At 39.5% G+C, this 18,635-nt stretch overlaps 1 protein-coding gene across 1 annotated transcript in view; it reads left to right on the forward strand.

Annotated features, from left to right (window-relative positions):
• The window catches only part of PDE11A (phosphodiesterase 11A), a 392,053-nt gene that overhangs the window by 329,573 nt on the left and 43,845 nt on the right, over positions 1-18,635 (forward strand). Inside the window, exons 16-17 of the mRNA XM_039469872.2 lie at positions 7,474-7,551; positions 13,238-13,301. Coding sequence (XP_039325806.1) covers positions 7,474-7,551; positions 13,238-13,301 — 142 coding nt within the window. The remainder of the gene's footprint in view (positions 1-7,473; positions 7,552-13,237; positions 13,302-18,635) is intronic.

An 18,635-nucleotide genomic window follows, 5' to 3' on the forward strand; every position in this document is an offset into this window, starting at 1 on the left:
AACAGAACAGCTGTATGGGCAAACTTGTTCCCAAAAGCACAGTGAATTTCACATTGTTACTTTTTAATGATTATTACTAGGAAGAAGGTCAGAAATACATCACCTGGAACTGTGAACCACTGAGCTGACCCAAGCCATCTGCAGCTCTTCTTTGGAGCACTACCTTATTGATGATGGAAAGACCCCTGTCTATATCTGCCTTGATTCTTGGTATTGTCTTGGTATAGCAGCCTGTGATGCCGTTACATCGAAAGAGGGCTGCTGGCCACCGCTGTTCACACACTCACAACATGAAAAACCATCTGACCCCAAAGGTTTATGCTACACATAGTTTACAAAGATTATTTCAGAAGGCAGAACCAAGAGGCTGGGAGCTTGTAATCTACCTCCATTTTCCTGTAACTGCCCTGGGACCCTGGTCAAATCACTTCACCTTCCTTCACCTTGAGTTTCCTAACCTATAAAATGAGAGAATAGCAGATTTTTCTCAAAGGTTCCATGCAACCCTACCAGTATATATAATGAAAACTCAAACATAGAAAAGAAGTCATTCTATGACCCACCAATTTTACATATACATGTACATATGCATATACACAGAGAGAGAGAGAACTCACACAAATTCACAAGGAAACATGTACAAGACAGTTCATAGCTACATTGTATGTAATAGCAAGAAATATTGGAAATAATATACGTTTTCATCATCAGGAAATGGGTAAATAAACGGTGGTATAATAATTGATAGAAATAGCATGCATCAGCGTGAAGGAATGGCCTAGAACTGTGTATAACAACGTGGGTGACTCTCACAAGCATTGAATGGAAAAAGCAAGTTGCCAGATAATACATACACTATGATGACATTATTTGTATAAAGTTTAAAACATGTAGAGCAATATTATATAGAATTTACATAGTAAAATTATAAGGATATATGTGATGATGCTTTACACAAAATTTAGAAAATAGTCGTTGTATGGTGGGTGGGAGGAAGACAGAAGTAACAGTTGGGAGGTTTACAGGGCCTCAACAGGCCTGGCAGAACTTTATTTCTAGGCATAGAGGTAGATGGAAACTCTATTGTGTGTCTGTTGTGTAATTTTTATACCTTTTAAATTTATTAAACATGCACAATTAATTTATTACATGATCTTGGCATATCATCACTTCAAAATCCTTTTTGTAGCCTTGTAAAAATGATTAACTCCATCTCCTGAACTTTCAAGAAGGATTTTTTTCAGGAACTTTAAAAAATTTTAAATGTGGCTGGGCGCAGTGGCTCACACCTGTAATTCTAGCACTTCAGGAGGCTGAGGTGAGTGGATTGCCTGAAGTCAGGAGTTTGAGACCAGCCTGGCCAACATAGTGAAACCTCATCTCTACTAAAAATACAAAACTTAGCTGGGCATGGTGGTGGATGCCTGTAATCCCAGCTACTTGGGAGGCTTAGGCAGGAGAATCACTTGAACCTGGAAGGCGGAGGGTGCAGTGGGCCAAGACCACACCATTGTACTCCGCCTGGGCAACAAGAGTGAAATTCCATCTGAAAAAAAAAAAAATTAAATATACTTTGGTTTAAACTTTAAAGTGTCTCTTTGGCTATGTAATATGTGACCAAATACATTACCAGATGTGTTGTATATGGTTCCAGCAGTGACTAGACTTTTCTTTCTTTCTTTCTTTCTTTTTTTTTTTTTTGTTTGAGACAGAGTCTCACTCTGTCACCCAGGCTGGAGGGCAGTGGCGTGATCACAGTTCACTGCAAACTTGACTTCCCAGGCTCAATCCATCCTTCCACTTCAGCCTCTCTAGTAGCTGGGACTGCAGGCATCTGCCACCACATGTGGCTAATTTTTGTATTTTTTGTAGAGGTGGAGTCCCACTTTGTTGCTAAGGTTGGTCTCAAACTAAGGGATCCAGCAATCTTCCTACCTTGGCCTCACAAAGTGCTAGAATTACAGGCGTGACTAAGCCTGGCCTATTGTGTTTTTCTTGACAAAATTGTACAAGTTGATACAGTTCCTTATGATTCCTATTATCCAGAAAGATTCCTATTGTCTCCTGAGAACATAACCAAACCTTGGGACGACAGAGTAAATAGAACCTTTCAGGAAGTTGCCATCCTTTTGTCTGTGAAGGAAGAATCAAATTAGTATGTTACATTTTGATATGCCCTATGAAAAGGCTCCTCTCACTGTCCCCTAGGGATAATGGATGTTCCCTTTCTTCCCAGCATTGCAAATGTGATGTGAAGTCTATGACTGATTTTGACTCCGTTGATTTAAGACTTTCACACCAGCAATTCTGGCTGTTAAAATTTCTATCATTGGGGAATTTATTCTTATGATGCTGTTTGATTATCATGTCATAGATTTGCATTTTTTAAAGAAAGGAATTTGGGCTGGCACAGTGGCTCATGCCTGTAATCCCAGCACTTTGGGAGGCCGAGGAGGGCAAAGCACCTGAGGTTGGGAGTTCAAGACCAGCCTGACCAACATGAAGAAACCCCGTTTCTACTAAAAATACAAAATTAGCCAGTTGTGATGGTGCATGCCTGTGATCCCCGCTACTCAGGAGGCTGAGGCAGGAAAATCACTTGAACCCGGGAGGAGAGGTTGCAGTGAGCCAAGATGGCACCATTGCACTCCAGCCTGGGCAACAAAAGTGAAACTCCAAAACAAAAATAAAAAGAAAAGGAAAGGAATTTGTTTCCTGCAAAGAGTTAGGCACCCAGGGAACTCTATATCAAAGATGTTATGTTCCCTATAGTGAACATACTATGGGCAGATATAACAATAGTTAGTGGAAAGTGAGTCAGATATTGGATGCAAATGGTGATCTTACTTCCTACAACTTGTTATGTTGTCCATTTGGTTCAAGTTAGAATCTAGTCTGCAAGAATCTGACAGGGCTTTTCTTGAATAGATTCTGTGTTGTTTTCTTACCTCAATCTCTCCAAATGGCAACTGTGAAGCCCCTAGAAAAAGCAGGATCTAGGGGAAACCAGTGTTTAAAGAGTTTGTTTGAAGTGGGTGCCAGAAGACTTCATTATCATGATAAATATTTTAATGCAGTATTCAACAAAATAAAAATAAATGCAAAAAAGCCGTTATGAACACAACAAAATTCTAAATGGATGAGATCTGAACTTGTACTTGAACTACTCACCTCACTTGCTTCACCCTAGTTCTAGCCCTGATGAGGATGATATTCATTAGGTCTTTACTGTGTTCCTGGCAGACTTGCTGGGTTCTGACACTTACTACTCACATGACCGACCTTGAGTAGGTCACTGAACCTTGTTCAGCTTCAGTTTTCTTATTAGTAAAAGAGTTATCGTAATGGGATCTACCTTGTAGGGTTGATGGGAAGATTAGATGAAATGATTTATGTAAAACATTTAGCAGAGTGCTTGGCAAAATTAGGTGATCAGTAAGGATTAGTTACTGTGATTAAGCTCAGAAGGGTTGAGTACCTGGCTCAAGGTTTCACAGATGGTGAGTGGCAGAGCTGGGATATGAACATAATATATTAAAATAACAGCTGCCCCAAGCAGCTAAGTTATATCCAGGGTGTCCTGGGAGCAGAGAAGAACACACTTCTCTTGGCTGGGAGGATCCTGGAGGATTCTGAAAGACTTTCTGAAAGAGCTTGTCAGGCATCATCCTTGTCATCATATGTGCCTGGGTGGCCATTTCAATTCTATGAGTTATCACAAGAAATCACTAGAATGCAAGCTTCATGAAAACAGAGGCTTGGCCCTCTTTTGTTCACTTCTGCCTCTCAATACCTACAACAATGCCTGACATGTAGTAGAAGCTCAATAAATACTTGTTGAATTGATGAATGAATGAGAATGATTATCTCAAACAAACTCTTTTAACACTGGTTTCCCCTAGATCCTAATTTTTCTAGGGCTTCACAGTTGCCATTTGGAGAGATTGAGGTAAGAAAACAGCACAAAATCTATTCAAGAAAAGTCCTGTCAGATTCTTGCAGACTAGATTGTAACTTCAATTTCATGCCCCATACGACTGCTTCTCTTAACTCACTCTAGTCCCAGTATTATTATTCTCATTCATATTACATTTAAAGAGGGAATTACCTGTTTATTTGTTATTTGCCCTGGCTAAACTCAGAAACATTTAAAAGTAACCCTCAAGTATCTTGTGACTGTAAAGCCTAATAAAGACTTGGGACAGAGTAGATGTTCAATAAATACTTGTTGGACTTCATAATAATTTGAAAAAGATGAATTTCTGTGTAGTGAGAGGAGAAAACTTGGTAAACTGCTAGATCTCCATTAGTTCAATTAGTCCACTGTGTATTATTGTTGCCAGTAATAGAATTAATATTATCTACATATTAACCGTAGCTTCAGGTATTGAGTAACAGGGCCAAGTGTTTAGCACACCTTATCTCAGTTTCCCACTACAAAGCTGGAAAGTGAGGCTCAGCAATGTGAAGTTACTCACCCAAGATCACACAACTAATAAGTAACAGTCAGCATTAAGCCCAGGTCAGTGTGAGTCCAAACCTGGGCTCTTTCCATCCACCACTTCCCTTTCTATTTCACATCACAATCAATCATGGTAATGTTGTGGAAAAAAAAAACTGGCTTCTTGTCACACGACCAGGAAAGATTAGGCATGCAGACACTTTGAAGGGTGAGAGGCTGTGGAATTTATTTGGCAAAAAGGAAAAAGCTCCTCAGCAAAGTGAGAGGGGTTCCTGTTAACTGGCCCCCATCTCACAAATTGAATCCCATGTTCCCACACAGTAACAGAAGGGGACAGGCTCCTCCCCACTGTGAACAGCACAAATTTCCTGAGGGTACACCCATCCTTCCAGTGCACAGACCAGTTGGAGATTCTCCGGGAAGCCATTTTTACTTGGCTGTCTCAGTAATATGAAAAAGGCATGACCATTGATCATGAAGAAGGGAATGGGTCAAGTGAAGAAGATAATAAAGTTATATGAAGAAAAGAAATATATATACCTGCTCACCTAAAGCAGAAGGAGTTCCTGGGCCCTTCTATGTTAGTGGGCCATGCCACCTCACCAGTTGCTCTAATGTTACCTTGGAGATTCCTCCATGCTGTATGTAGTATGGCCTTGACCTGCATCATCTTGAAAGGATAGATCCAGGACCTGTCTTTGTGTCTCTAATACAGAAGTGAGCTACACATTTGTCTTCCTGAACTGTCTCCTTTCAAGTAAATTTAGTAGTTGGTATGACCCATTGGCAAGAAATCCACACAGCTGGTCAGTTGGTGATGAGCATCCCAGGCCAGACACAGAGGAGCCAGCTGTTCTCAACCGCTTGTCCTTTGTCCCCCTGTACAGAGGGTCAGCACTAAGTTTCTAAGATCCTAGTCTGATTTCTACCATAAACTATATGTCATGGTGGTATTTTCCAAAGTGTGGTTTTTGAAACATCAGTACTATGTGGAGTTTGTGGCGAAATAAAGTTAAAAAGGTTTTTCTACCTTAGTATTTCTCAGAGACTTCAAAGGATAATGTGGATGGTGTCTCCAAGAGAGGTATATTCAGGGCAGCACTTCTCAAACCTACTTGGCCAGGAATGTCTTCTCATGGAGCGCCTCTCCAGACTAGCATTTTGAGAGATGTGCTTTGGGAAATGGTGTGTTAGGATCTTTTATATGTTCTCTCATTAGCAAGTGCCAAGAGGATGAAAACTTGGGAAGTGATCTTTATCAAAATGGTGATGTCCTCTTTTTTTTTTTCTTTTCTTACCAAAAATGAAAATCATCTACTTAAAGTTTTGAAAACAGAAATATATCACCCTGTTTCACAACTTTAAAATATTCCTTTCTTGTCTTTTCCATATCTATACATCTCCAAATGGATATCCATGGATGTATGTATGTGTTAAACCAAAAAGTATCTTAGACAACTCTCAATCAATTTAGAAGATTATTTTGCCAAATTCAGGACATGTCCATAACATAGACTCAGGAAGTCCTGAGAACATATGCTCAAGGCAGTTGGGTTACAGCTTAGTTTTATATGTTTTAGGGAGACATAAGACATCAATCAGTACATGTATGATGTACATTGGTTCGGTCAGGAAAGGTGGGACAACTTGAAGAGGGGAGTGGCTTCCAGATCAACGGCAGATTCAAAGATTTCCTGATTGGCGATTAGTTGAAAGAGTTTATTTAAAGACCTAGAATCAACCAATGGGAGCGTCTGCGTTAAGATAAGGGATTGTGGAGACCAACATTTTTGTTATGCAGATGAAGCCTCCTGGTAGCAGCCTTCAGAAAGAATAAGTTGTAAATATTTCTTATCAGACTTAAAAAGGTGCCAAGCTCTTAGTTAATCCTCTCCTGGATTAGGAAAAATACCTGGAAAAGGAAGGGGATTCTCTACAGAATATAGATTTTCTCCATAAGAGACAGCTTTGCAAGGCAATTTCAAAATATGTCAAAGAAATATATTTTGGGATAAAATACTTCTATTTCTTTTAGGGCTTGCTATCTGTCATGTTGGTATCTTACTGCTACAAAGAGTCTACTTTGTCAGTCTTAAGGTTCCTGTTTTAATGTTAATGCTGGTCAACTGAAGGAGCATTCCAAAATGGAGGAAGGAATAATAAGGCATGTCCAAGTCCCGCTTCCCATCAGGGCCTGAATTAGTGTCGCAGGTTAACTCAGGAATGCCCTTGACCAAGAGAAGTTCATTGATTTAGCTGGGGGCTTAGAATTTTATTTTTGGTTTACAGTGTCAAGCACTGTAAACATTTAAAATGTTCAGACACTATGCTACTTGCTTTTCACATGTCATTCATTAATCCTCACAGTAACTCTGTGAGTTAGCCACCAAAATCCTTGTGTTAGAGATTAGGAAATTGAGACTCAGAGGATTTACTTAACTTCTCAAAGTTGTACAGCAAGTGAGTTACTGAACGAGTGTTTAAACACAGTTACTTTCAGATTTCATAGCCTATGCGTTTAAGCACTAAAATGGTTAATAGTTATTTTCTAACCTGGAAAAACATTTTTATCTTGAATTTACTACCAGGGAGTTTATCTTATCTTGGATCATCATGCAGCTCAATTCTTTGTTGGATGATAAAAGAACATTCTAGAATTGTTCCCACTTTTTATTTGTCCTTGCCTTCCTTCTCTGACTTTCAGTAAGTGACACAAGGGCTTCACAGCACATAATCCTAAATGCAGCACCACATTGTTCTCTGTTTTATGGCTCTATAATCTCCTCTGTTGTAAATACATTCAGATATGATTGTGACTTTTCCTTGAAGCCTCAACATTTTTTAGAAAGTGATTTATTTTGATAGCGCTTTAGCCTCATGATTTCAAATATTAAGTTACTTGGTTCAGGTGGTCTTATGTTTTTCCCATAAATGTATTTATGTCACCCCACAGACTGGGAAATTTCATTCCAGGTTTTTTTTTTTTCTTTCTTCATTTGATTTTCCTGCAGGAGGAGAACTGAATTCTTTGAACTTGTCAGTAAAGGAGAATATGATTGGAACATCAAAAACCATCGTGATATATTTCGGTAAGAAAAAGCTCTTGTTTATGTGTTTCTTCATTATTTGGACATTTAGCCATGTTTTTCAGATAGTGCTAAGAACATAGAAGTGATTTTTAAAGTAACAAATCCTACCTTACATTCAAAACATTTAGAAATCAGTTGAATAACTAGAGAAATGAACATTTAGAAATCAGTTGAATAACTAGAGAAATGAACATTTAGAAATCAGTTGAATAACTAGAGAAATGATTAAGAATGTCTTTTCGCCGGGCGCGGTGGTTCAAGCCTGTAATCCCAGCACTTTGGGAGGCCGAGGCGGGTGGATCACGAGGTCGAGAGTTCGAGACCATCCTGGTCAACATGGTGAAACCCCGTCTCTACTAAAAACACAAAAAATCAGCTGGGCATGGTGGCATGTGCCTGTAATCCCAGCTACTCAGGAAGCTGAGGCAGGAGAATTGCCTGAACCCAGGAGGCGGAGGTTGCGGTGAGCCGAGATCGCGCCATTGCACTCCAGCCTGGGTAACAAGAGCAAAACTCCGTCTCAAAAAAAAATAAATAAATAAAATAAAGAATGTCTTTTCATGTTATAATTTATTATGTTTTTGTCTCTTCTCCAAAAATCTGCCATCAAAATTAGAAAATGAAGTTCAAATCACTTCAGTTTTAGCAAGCCATGATTTCTTCTGTTTTCTGGGGAAGTTGGGGTGCAAGTTGGGTGGAGAAAGGATTTTTGCACCCTAGAAATCAGAGTTACACAGCACAAAGGAAGTGGGGAGTAACTTTTGGTTTTCTTTAGAGACAATGGGCCTTGTGGCTAGAAAACCAATAAGAACAATATTGGAGGTGGAGATAAAAAGTCTGTTCTAGCTGTTGCCTTGGACGACTTGTAAGTTATCTAGAAAGGACAGCAACAACCATGGGGCACATTTTAACCTCTCTTGCAGCCATTCCAGATAGCAGGCACCATTCCTCTTTCTCTCACACCCACCCTTCCACTGTCTCCACCTCACACACCCCAGACCTTCTGCTGTCTTATTCCTGTTCTAACACTGCTAGGTTTTGCTGGGAGAGCTTGTGAGGCCAGGGTTAGGGCACATTGAATCTGCTCCACAACCAGGCAACTACTGGATCAACTCAAGTGGGAACCTTGACATCGTCTTGCCATATCTGCTATATAAAATCTCTGCCACCATCTTCTGAGCACAGGCCACTGCCTGCCCCACCCTCTGCAGCTGTCCTCATGCCGCTTTCCTGCAGCCCTCCTCCCAGAGGATTGTAGTTCTTTCCTCTGTACTTTAATATTCCTCTGTATGATCTTTATAGACCTTTTTCTCCATCTTTCAAAATCTTCAAGACCAGCCCCTCCACTGGTGCCCTAATTCCATTCCCTCCACCTCCCCACCACCTTCCCCAACCTGGCTCTATCAATCATGCACCTTTGGCTTCCATTTTCAAAACACATTTTATTCATCATGACCTTTCTAAACCTGAAAACACACTCTGCCTCCCCAGTCAAAAAGTCATCCCTACAAGCTGCTTTTTCTCCAGGGCCCATCATAGTTTTCTCTTTCCCTTCACTCCCGTACTTCACTCCATACTTCCTAATTTCCTGCAAGGCAATTTCTTTCTTTTTATATAATTTTCGATTCCATGAGTAATTATATGAATATATTTTTCTGTAACAAATCAAAATATTGCTAAGAAGCCCCCAAATCTCCTTTGAGCTCAACCCCCAATTCTGATACTGGTTGCACAGCTATATTTTATTAGCGTATTGTATCTTTCCAGACCATTTCCAAAGTATTTACATACACATGTACCCTTAGGAAAAATACCGTTTATGTGTATTTTGATTGTCTATTTTAACATAAATTGTATATTTACATACCAATGTGAACCTGTTTTTCCACTCAACTATATGCCTTGGAATTCTTTCCATGTTTATACCTCATCATGTTTTATTGTTGCACAGTATTCCAAAATACTGATATACCAGAATGTTTACCCATTCCTTACTGAGGAATTAAGTCTGTAATATGTGATTTCTGCTCCTGTTGAATATCACAGTCACCTTCCAGGTATTAAATGCTACAACCTCTGTTCTCTTCAGCTTCCTGATCTCATTAGAGCCCCTAACTCAGTTGGCCTCTCTTTTCTTAAAACTCTCTCGAGCCTTGGATTCTGTAAAGCCATACACTTCTGGATTTTCCTTTCTTTGTGACTCTTTCCTTCTTAGCCTTTTTCTAGCCCTTCTTCCCCCACCACCCCTTAAACAGAACTGTCGCCCAAGGGTGCATTTTTTTTTTATTCTCTTCTCTTTTTCCTCAGCATCCTTATAGCTTCACTACTATCTCTTCTCAAATGACTCCCAGACCTTTTCTTGGGCTTAGACTCTTCTGAGCTCTTTTCCTGAAATGCCAGTTCTCAGATTCTCCACCTAGATATTTTCCTACAGAGTTTTTCAGACTTTTTTGACAAGGAACCCCATATGGAAGAAATATTTTGTTTGGAAGTGCAGTACATAAAATGGAGAAGCTGCAGGTTCTCCCCTCTCTCCTCATCTGTCCTCCCTCCCCCATTGCATGGTTACAGTCTGACCACCTTGCACCAAGGGTGGTGATCTGAAGGAGCACCATCTGTAGAGAATTTTAAAATAGTAATGAAACCAACTAAAAGTCGGTCTGCTTTTTATTATCACCATGTGCCAGCAATTCTGAATAAAGTCAATGATGAGATACACCACTTAAGAAATGTCTTTTGTTGGTATAAATTCCAAACAATTACTGAGGTTACTGTTAAGATAAAAATAATTGATATGAAAGTTTCACATTAGCATGTCTTTATTATTTATCCTTTCTTTGCACACGTAATGTAAGTTAATTCTAAGAATGCCCAGTCATACAGCTGGCTCCTGACATAGGTGGATGCAGCTACACACTTTTAATAGTAAGTTCCTAACTGTTCAGAACCTCTCAAGCTCTCTGGGTGCTGTTTGTGTTTCCAACCTTGAAGAACTTCATATTCCTGCTTTTTATTTCTTTAAAAGAAATATTCAGAATAAACAATGATAGCACAGTGATGGTAAAGATGAAGACACGTAATTTGAGATACTTCCATTCTGCCATTTTATGTGATCATTCCTGGGTTTTATTCATGTTTAAAATTTAAAACAGTGAAATAAAGTGCAAACTGCAAAGTGTCATTTTTTTTTTGTCAAGTGCAAATTTCAGTCTGTACACAAAATCTTTTTACTCAATTTGAATATATCTTTAACATTAAAATTTGTTCATTTTAAATTGTTTTACCACTACAGAACAAATCAAGAAGATAATGATTGTCACAAGATTATTACTGAAATAATTTTGCCATAGAGAGGAGAGGTATGTTTACTGTAAATCGAACAAGAATTATGGGGACCTCAGACTAAAACAGTTGAAAGAGATCTCTCTCTGTTCTCTTACTCTCGAAAACATATTTCACTTCTTGAAGAGCCTTAATCTAAAAAATAAGATACAACTGCTCATTCGTTTTCTTCAGTTCTTTGTAATCTTCCACCCCTGTGCTTCCCTTTCCACTCTCCCTTCCTCGTTTTAGGCTCTTATCAATTTATGTCTCCCATGGGTCTCCTTCCTTCCACCCTCTTCTTCAAACCGTCCTCACATCCACCACCTAACGTTTCCTCCCTAAAGGTCTGTCCAGATCCCTCATGAGTCCCCAGCCTTAGTGTGACTCCCCAGTGCCAGGTGGACAAAGGTTGCAGCCACTCCAGCGGTCCTACCTCCCAGCCTGTCCTATCTTCCTTCTCTGCATGGACTTCCTGCTCCACCGCATTCATTGAAGTAGAGATTCTTCTGTCAGACAATGGATTCCAATCCTAGCTTTGACACTCCTAGCTGTACAACCCTGGGCAAGTTACCTAACCTTTCTGAGCATTATTTTTTTGATCTGTAAAGAGGAGATAATAATAGTTTCTCTACCACATATAGAGACTGAGTCAATCACCCTGTAGAGGCTTCCCAATAAGTGGTAACTATTAGAATTATCATCTGATCACCTAGCAGATACTCAATAAACTTGATCAACTGATTAATAGCAGTATGAATTTGAGGAGTAAGTATAAAATTACCAATCAGACAGAACCTAAGTAATTGTCCACATTATGATACAAACAGGCAGCTTCACAGAGATTATTTGCTGTGCAGGAGAGGTGCTGAGAAATCCAATGCTTTAGCCAGTCTCGTCCTCCTCCAGTACTGACGGTATCCATGTGTAGCAAGAGGGCATCTGGTAGCTTTGTGATAGGCACAGAATCCTGAGTCCTTTACTCACCTTGGGAAGGGAAAGTGATTTAATCTCTGCGTGCTTCTGTTTACTTCTCTGTAAAATAAGGATAATAGCAACCACCTCTGAGGTGGTGATGAGGATTCATTTAGTTAGTAGTTTAGTTAGCAGTTGGTTAGTAACACACTTAGTACAGAGGCAGATACATGGTAAGCAATATAGAAATGCCTGATACAGAAGGTAAAAAATGAATAGGCTGATGTGTCTCTCTTTGAGTAGTACTTAACACAAAGATGTTTGGAATTAGATGTTTCATCAATGTTGCTCCAGTCAAGAGGGCTGCTGATGCCGGTTTGCCTGGTTGTGCCTTGAATGACCTATTATTATCTGTGACTCTGCCTTGTTTCCTCCCCCTGCCATCTAAGCATGCTCTGCCATCTGGGCAGCAGACATGTTTCCAAGGTATTAGATCTAGCAGGGTATGAAATGTTAACACCCGGCATCAGGACAGCCCTCTGACCTTTGGCTACATATCCCTTTCTTCCAAAAGCAGTTAGCCAAGATGTGATTCCCTACTTCAGATTCTATGTTACTTTTTATCACATTCTGCTGGTTTTCAGCACAAAGAAAGCAGATTTGGGACAGAGTGTGCCTTATTTTTCCTCCTCCCACCACATTAAATTATATATAAGCACCAGAGCTATCTACAATTTGAATTGTTCCCCATGTTTCCATGGTTTAGTGTGAATTATAGTTAAACCTGCCCCTCAAAACTCTGATTCAGACCATTCCTGTGCTTTCTTATGTGCCCAAATTAATGAAAGCTGGAGCTGAGTATGTTTCTTCTTCATAATACTTATAAACCATGGTTGGAGCCAGGTAGTAAACTGGAGTAAAATGATACGGCTCTTGCCCGTAAATCTTAGCTCTATAGAGCAGATGAAAATGAAGGAGCCCCTCATGTGGCATGTGCCTTGCCTCTTTGGTGTGGGTTTTCTTTTGTTCCCATCAATCAACGATAAATTGATAAGTAGTTTCATCAGCCATGTATATAGTGTTATATACTGATTCTCTTCCTTATAGTTTACAAAAAACCAACAACATTGTCCATTATAAATTATTTTTAAGCAGAGCTTGCTTAGCTCAGGTGCAGAGAAAGTAGTGCTTTGCTTTCCTTGATTTGCAGCAGACAAAACAAAAGGGCCACGGGAGGATGTGTGAGAGCTTTGTCTTCCTAAGCAGTGTGGCCACATGATGGGGATGCTGAACACAGGGACTAGAAACAGTGCTGCCCCTTGTTGAGAAAAGGAAGATGTGAGCTGGCCTCGTTTCCATTTTATGTTATTTATTTATGTATCTAGGATGGGTTTGTTTAGGAATGCAACAAAAGATTATTCAGGCTGTTTTGTTTGGTTCTGTTTTTCAGATCAATGTTAATGACAGCCTGTGACCTTGGAGCCGTGACCAAACCGTGGGAGATCTCAAGACAGGCAAGTGGTGATTAATGGCAGGGCTCAACAGAGACTGGGGGGGGTAAGGGGGACACAATATTCCCAGAGCCCTGACTACCAGGCACTGAAACCCTAGTCAATTTGCATCAGTATTAACATGGTGTAAAAAATAGCAGGAGGCTTGGGCGCGACATAGTTTATTGCACAGCCTTTTTTTTTTATTGTGCTTTCACTGAGCAATAATATTTCTGACTCTAAGATATTTTTAATATGCTAAATCCGAATAACACATTGACCATTAAGGCAAGAATTTCAAAGATAGGATTTTTGGCAAGGTAATCACGTCTTAGCACAGGGTCTTGTTTTTTTTTTAATATCTGAAAATAAAATGAGACAAAAAGGAAATTACATTTTTCTTTTTAAATATTATTTAGATATCAGAAAGCTCTGTAGTCAAAATGTGAAGTGTCCGATTTAATTTGCAGAAAAACAAGCCATGCCTTTACTACCTATCTGATTTCTCCGCCACAAAGCATTAATTCTATAAGAATAGTTTTCAGTTAAGTAACTACCCAAATTAAGAGCGTGGATTACTGATACTATTTAGAGGTTAATTATTATGCATGTTTTATAATGCACCTACTGTGTGGGGTCCAAAACAGTAACTTGGCATCTAGAGACTTGACATTTTAGAGAAAATAAGATACATTTCCATATCAATAAATAAATAATATTTATTGACTGCTTTACGTATATTATCTCATTTAATCCTTAAAATTGTAGTCAGCTGAATAATGGCCACCCAAAGATATCAGGTCTGAATCCCTGAAACCTGTAACATTACCTTCTAAGGAAAGAGCATTTTTGCAAATGTGATTACCAATCTCAACTGCAGACTGATCCTGGATTATCCAAGTGTGCCCTAAATCCAGTAAGTGTCCTTGTAAGAGGGAGCAGAGGGAAATTACACACTCAGAAGAGAAGGCAATGGGAAGACAAGGCAAGGAGCAGATTCTCTCCAAGAGCCTCCAGAGGGAGCACATCCCTGCTGACACCTCAATTTCTGCCCAGTGAACTGATGTAGAACTCCCAGCCTCCAGAACTATGAGAGAATACAGTCCCTGTTGTTTTGGCCACTAACTTTGTGGTAATTTACAGCAGCCTTAGGAAACTAATGTAGTTATACCCATTTCCCAAATGGGAAAAATGAGGCTTAGAAAAGGTAAGTAGCCTGTGTTTATACAGCTTGTTGGTGGTAGAGCTAGGTATAGATCCTAGCAGGTTAGGCTCCACAGCTTTCATTCTTAGCAGTGTTTTATGTTTTCCTTCACAGGATGCATTGGTCAGCATTTTTAAATGATGCAAGTATATCCACAGAATAGGCTATGTTACCACTTAGCCCAAAATCTCAGTGGCTTTAAACAACAAATTCTCATGAACATGAGTACTGAGGGTTGGCAGGCACCACTTTGTCCTTACTCTGTATTGGGATTGAAGGAGCAGCCAGTACCTGGATCATTCTGACAGAGGCCCTGGAGGGCTTGCACTGGCAATTAAATACTCCCCACAACAATTCATCAGCCAGAACATGTCACATGACTCCTTCAACCAGGAAGAACAATCCTTCTATTTGCTCAGAAAGGAGAAAGCCAGAAATAGTGAATGCATGTCTACCAGAGTTTGCCCTTCTCAACACCAAAACTGTGATTCATTCTCCCTCCAGCAGACAAAATATACTCATTCTTCCTCCAAGAAAGATAACCCAAATATATCATCAATCATGGCATCAAACTCAAAATCCAGGATCTCTGAGCAATACATGCTAATCTTTACAACAGATCTGGATGCAGATGAAAGACCTACACAAACCCAAAATACAGCATCCATCATACACCCAGAACACAAAATACCCATTATAACACTCCCATTCAGAAAGGGAAGAGATGAGCAACTTTCATAGCAATGTAGAGTGGTGAGTGGTCCATGGCAACTCCAAAATCCTGCTGGGCACTAGCTGTGAGGGTGCTCTACCATGCAGGGGACCCTGGTTCTCTGGGAGATGCTCTCCAGTTCCTTATTTCCCATTACCTTTCAATCCTCCCTGAGAAATTACTGCTTTCTTATCATCCTTCTTAGCTTTATCTGAAGGTCAAGCTGCCTTCTTCTCACCTAAAGAAGGTTGAAGGCCCAACACTTGTTTTGTGTAATCATGAGCTTAGGGTTTCTTTAGCACTAAACCTCTCTTCTATGTTTAGTCATTTTTTTTTACGTCTTTGATTCTAGTCCTTCTCATTTGCCAATAACCACATCCACATTCTATATAAACATCTTAGATTTTCTGTATTTATTTGCTTCTTTACATTTAAGAATAAAGAAATATGGCAAATATATTTCTTTCTCTCTTCTGACTTAATTCCTAGTGCCTTGGGCCTAACAGGCTTCAGTGAGAAAGCCATATAGGTAAATCATTTCTTTGAGCCACTTTTTTCCAGTTCAAATGATATACTGCAAACTGCCTAATTTATTCAGTTCCTAACTATAGGTATGTTGGCAGGACCTTTGATTTTATTCAACGGTTACAAAGCTGAGTCTTCATCAAACTTCGTCATTCAAAGCATATCACGATTTTCACGTTCGTAGTCTGGAATTAAGAAGCAACTTTATCTTCCATCCCTACAAGTCCCTGAACTTGTGACTTTTCCCATTCCCTTTCATTCCTGATTGTAAGCCTGTTCGTTCTTTTTTAAACTCACTTCCTTTATTTCCTAGCAAAATAATCAATGGCAACCATCACATGCTACCAATATTTTGTTTTCTAATCTCATCTCCGAAGACTGTAAGTTTGTTCAGAACATTGTTAGCTTTTAGTTATAATTGTACAAATTATTTTGCCATGGATTCTTATCCTTATAGCTTCCTCACTTTCTGATACCTGGCCCGCAAGCTGATGACACATATTTTAGGTTCCTTTTCTCTTTCTCTTCTTTTCTCTTTTAACAGCCGCACCTCACTTCCATAACAATTTTTGTATTAGTCAAGGCTAGGCTAGGCTTTGGTTCAGTAAGAAACATATCCTGAAATTTTAGTTGTTCAACACAAATAAAGGTTTATTTCCTGCTAACACTGTCCAATGAAGATCAGGCAGTTTTCCTATATAATATTCCACCAATTGTGCTTTGGTTTAAATTTCAGTATGACATATTTGAAGTTACAAAAAGTCACATAAAGCAGCATAATTGTGAAGAATTTGTGTGGTTGACTAGCTTCCTTCCACATGTCTTCCCACTCTTTATCCTACCCTATCCCCTGCCCACTGTGGGAAGGTCTCCCTTCTGGGAGAGTTGGAGAGTAGACTGCAGGGAAGAGGTCAGAGTCTCTTCCAGGTATTGGGGGAAAGTGTAGTACTGGGGAAGGCTGCTTATATAGGGTTGGAAGGAAGTGGGGAGTGTGAAGAAGTTAGGAGGACTGAGAGACAACTAGAGAAGACCAGAAAGGGAGTAAGGTGAGGTATGATTTGCCAGCACCTTCAGAAACCCCAGTGAAATGCATGTCAAGAACTCAGGGAGCAGTAACCCCTGGGGGCAAGAAAGTGACAGGGCAAAGTACTTGCAAGGAAAAAAAATTCTGCCTTCATATTTTAGACCAACTTGGGAGGCCCAATAGCTGCTTGTAGGTGGTCTTCTCGGTCACGAGTATAAATATTATTTTATTTTCTGGATGTGAGGTTCTGTTGACAAGTGCAGAAACCTAAGAGTTCAGGGAAATAAAACACAAAACCATGTTTTTCCAAATGTTTCCATCAAAAAGCTTGTCACAGTTCTAAACTAGCAATCTCATTCTTGTTTGTCTCCAAATTGATGGGTTAAATTTTTTAATGCTCACTTCAAAATTTTAGGAAACATTGGACAAAACATTTGGACAAAATATTTAAAAAATATTTCTCTAACTTCCTGGATGTTGGTTTTTTAAAATTTCCTTTCAAAATGTTTTCTACTGGGGCCTATTTCACTTTTCCTTTCTTGCAAACAAGACTCTAAACATGTGGGTTTCCCCAGTGACTCCCCCAAGGCCTGATTAGCATCTCAATTTCCTTCTTTAATAAAAAATTCAATCAAGAACAACTTAATGTTCCTGATTGGGTTTTTAAATACAAACAAAGCAGTTATTCAAGCCAAGTTGTGAAAGGAGCACTGGGGAGATACCAAGGACCACTTGAGAAAGAGCAAGGACAGAATTTTGTTTTAATTTCTTTGCCTTCCAGGGGCTACAGACCTATGCAGGACTCCCACCTTGAAGTGCCTGATGTGCACATTTACATTCTTTAATGCAAAAGACCTAGCTCACAGCAATCTGAGGGAGAGTTCTGGGAACTGAATAAATGAGGCCATACCCTTAGGGGACCATTTCTTCTTCAAAGGAAGGCCAGAGAAAGAAGAGAGAAGCCTGGTGTGCTGAAATGCAGGGTAGCAGAAGAGACTGGAGAGGAGACAAGTGAATTGAATCCAAGAAAGGCACATATACAAGTGAGCCAGAGGTTGGGGTAAATGGATTTTTCAGTCAGTTCCAACTAGTTTTATGCAGTTGAATTCTTGAAAGGGGCCCATGTTTCTTATTAGAAATATTAGAAATCTGAACTTACTGGATATTTGATTTCTTTATATGTGACTGCACACATACTACTCTCAGATTTGTGTGTGTGTGTGCGCGCGTGTTTAATGTTGTGTTTCAGTTTTATCTGTGATCTGTGTGGTTGACCAAATCTCTCGAGAGATCAGTGGAGTTAAATTATCTTGATACTATGCACTTCACCAAAATTAAACTCTCTCATCTTTGCCAGGTTTAAGAACCTTATCTTCATAAGAACCTGGCATAGAGAAAAATTAGTTTGGTATCCAGATCCTCTTGCCATGAAGTTGTCTGGGATTTATTGTACTCTTCCAGTATGTTTTAAATCCAGCTAGTTCATCTCAAAAATTTCCTAGATGCACACCATAGTACTGTTGATCAACATTTAATCTGTTATACCAATTTACTTCCCACAAACTATCCTGAGAAGTGAAGTTGCGGAAAAGAAAAATGAAATCTGTTTAGCTTGGCAATAATTGGTAGCTGCTGATCACTCAAGCTAATGGATTAAAAGTAGAAAAATATAAGTCTCTATTTCAGGTTTAAGGTAGAACAAGTGTCCCATTGTCCTTGTACCAACTAGACCCTACCATAAATTAACACTTTTAGTGCATAGATCCAGACAGCCTGAAGACCAAGTTACGCTCTTCAAACTATACCGTGACCTACTGTAAAAGTCTGCTGTGAATAGTGAATCTAGCATTAGTCCTGCCTCTTGATTGATTGCAACAGTAGGAAGCAGAGGAT

The sequence above is a fragment of the Saimiri boliviensis genome, chromosome 5, assembly GCF_048565385.1.
Source record: "Saimiri boliviensis isolate mSaiBol1 chromosome 5, mSaiBol1.pri, whole genome shotgun sequence".
NCBI classification, from domain to species: Eukaryota; Metazoa; Chordata; class Mammalia; order Primates; family Cebidae; genus Saimiri; species Saimiri boliviensis.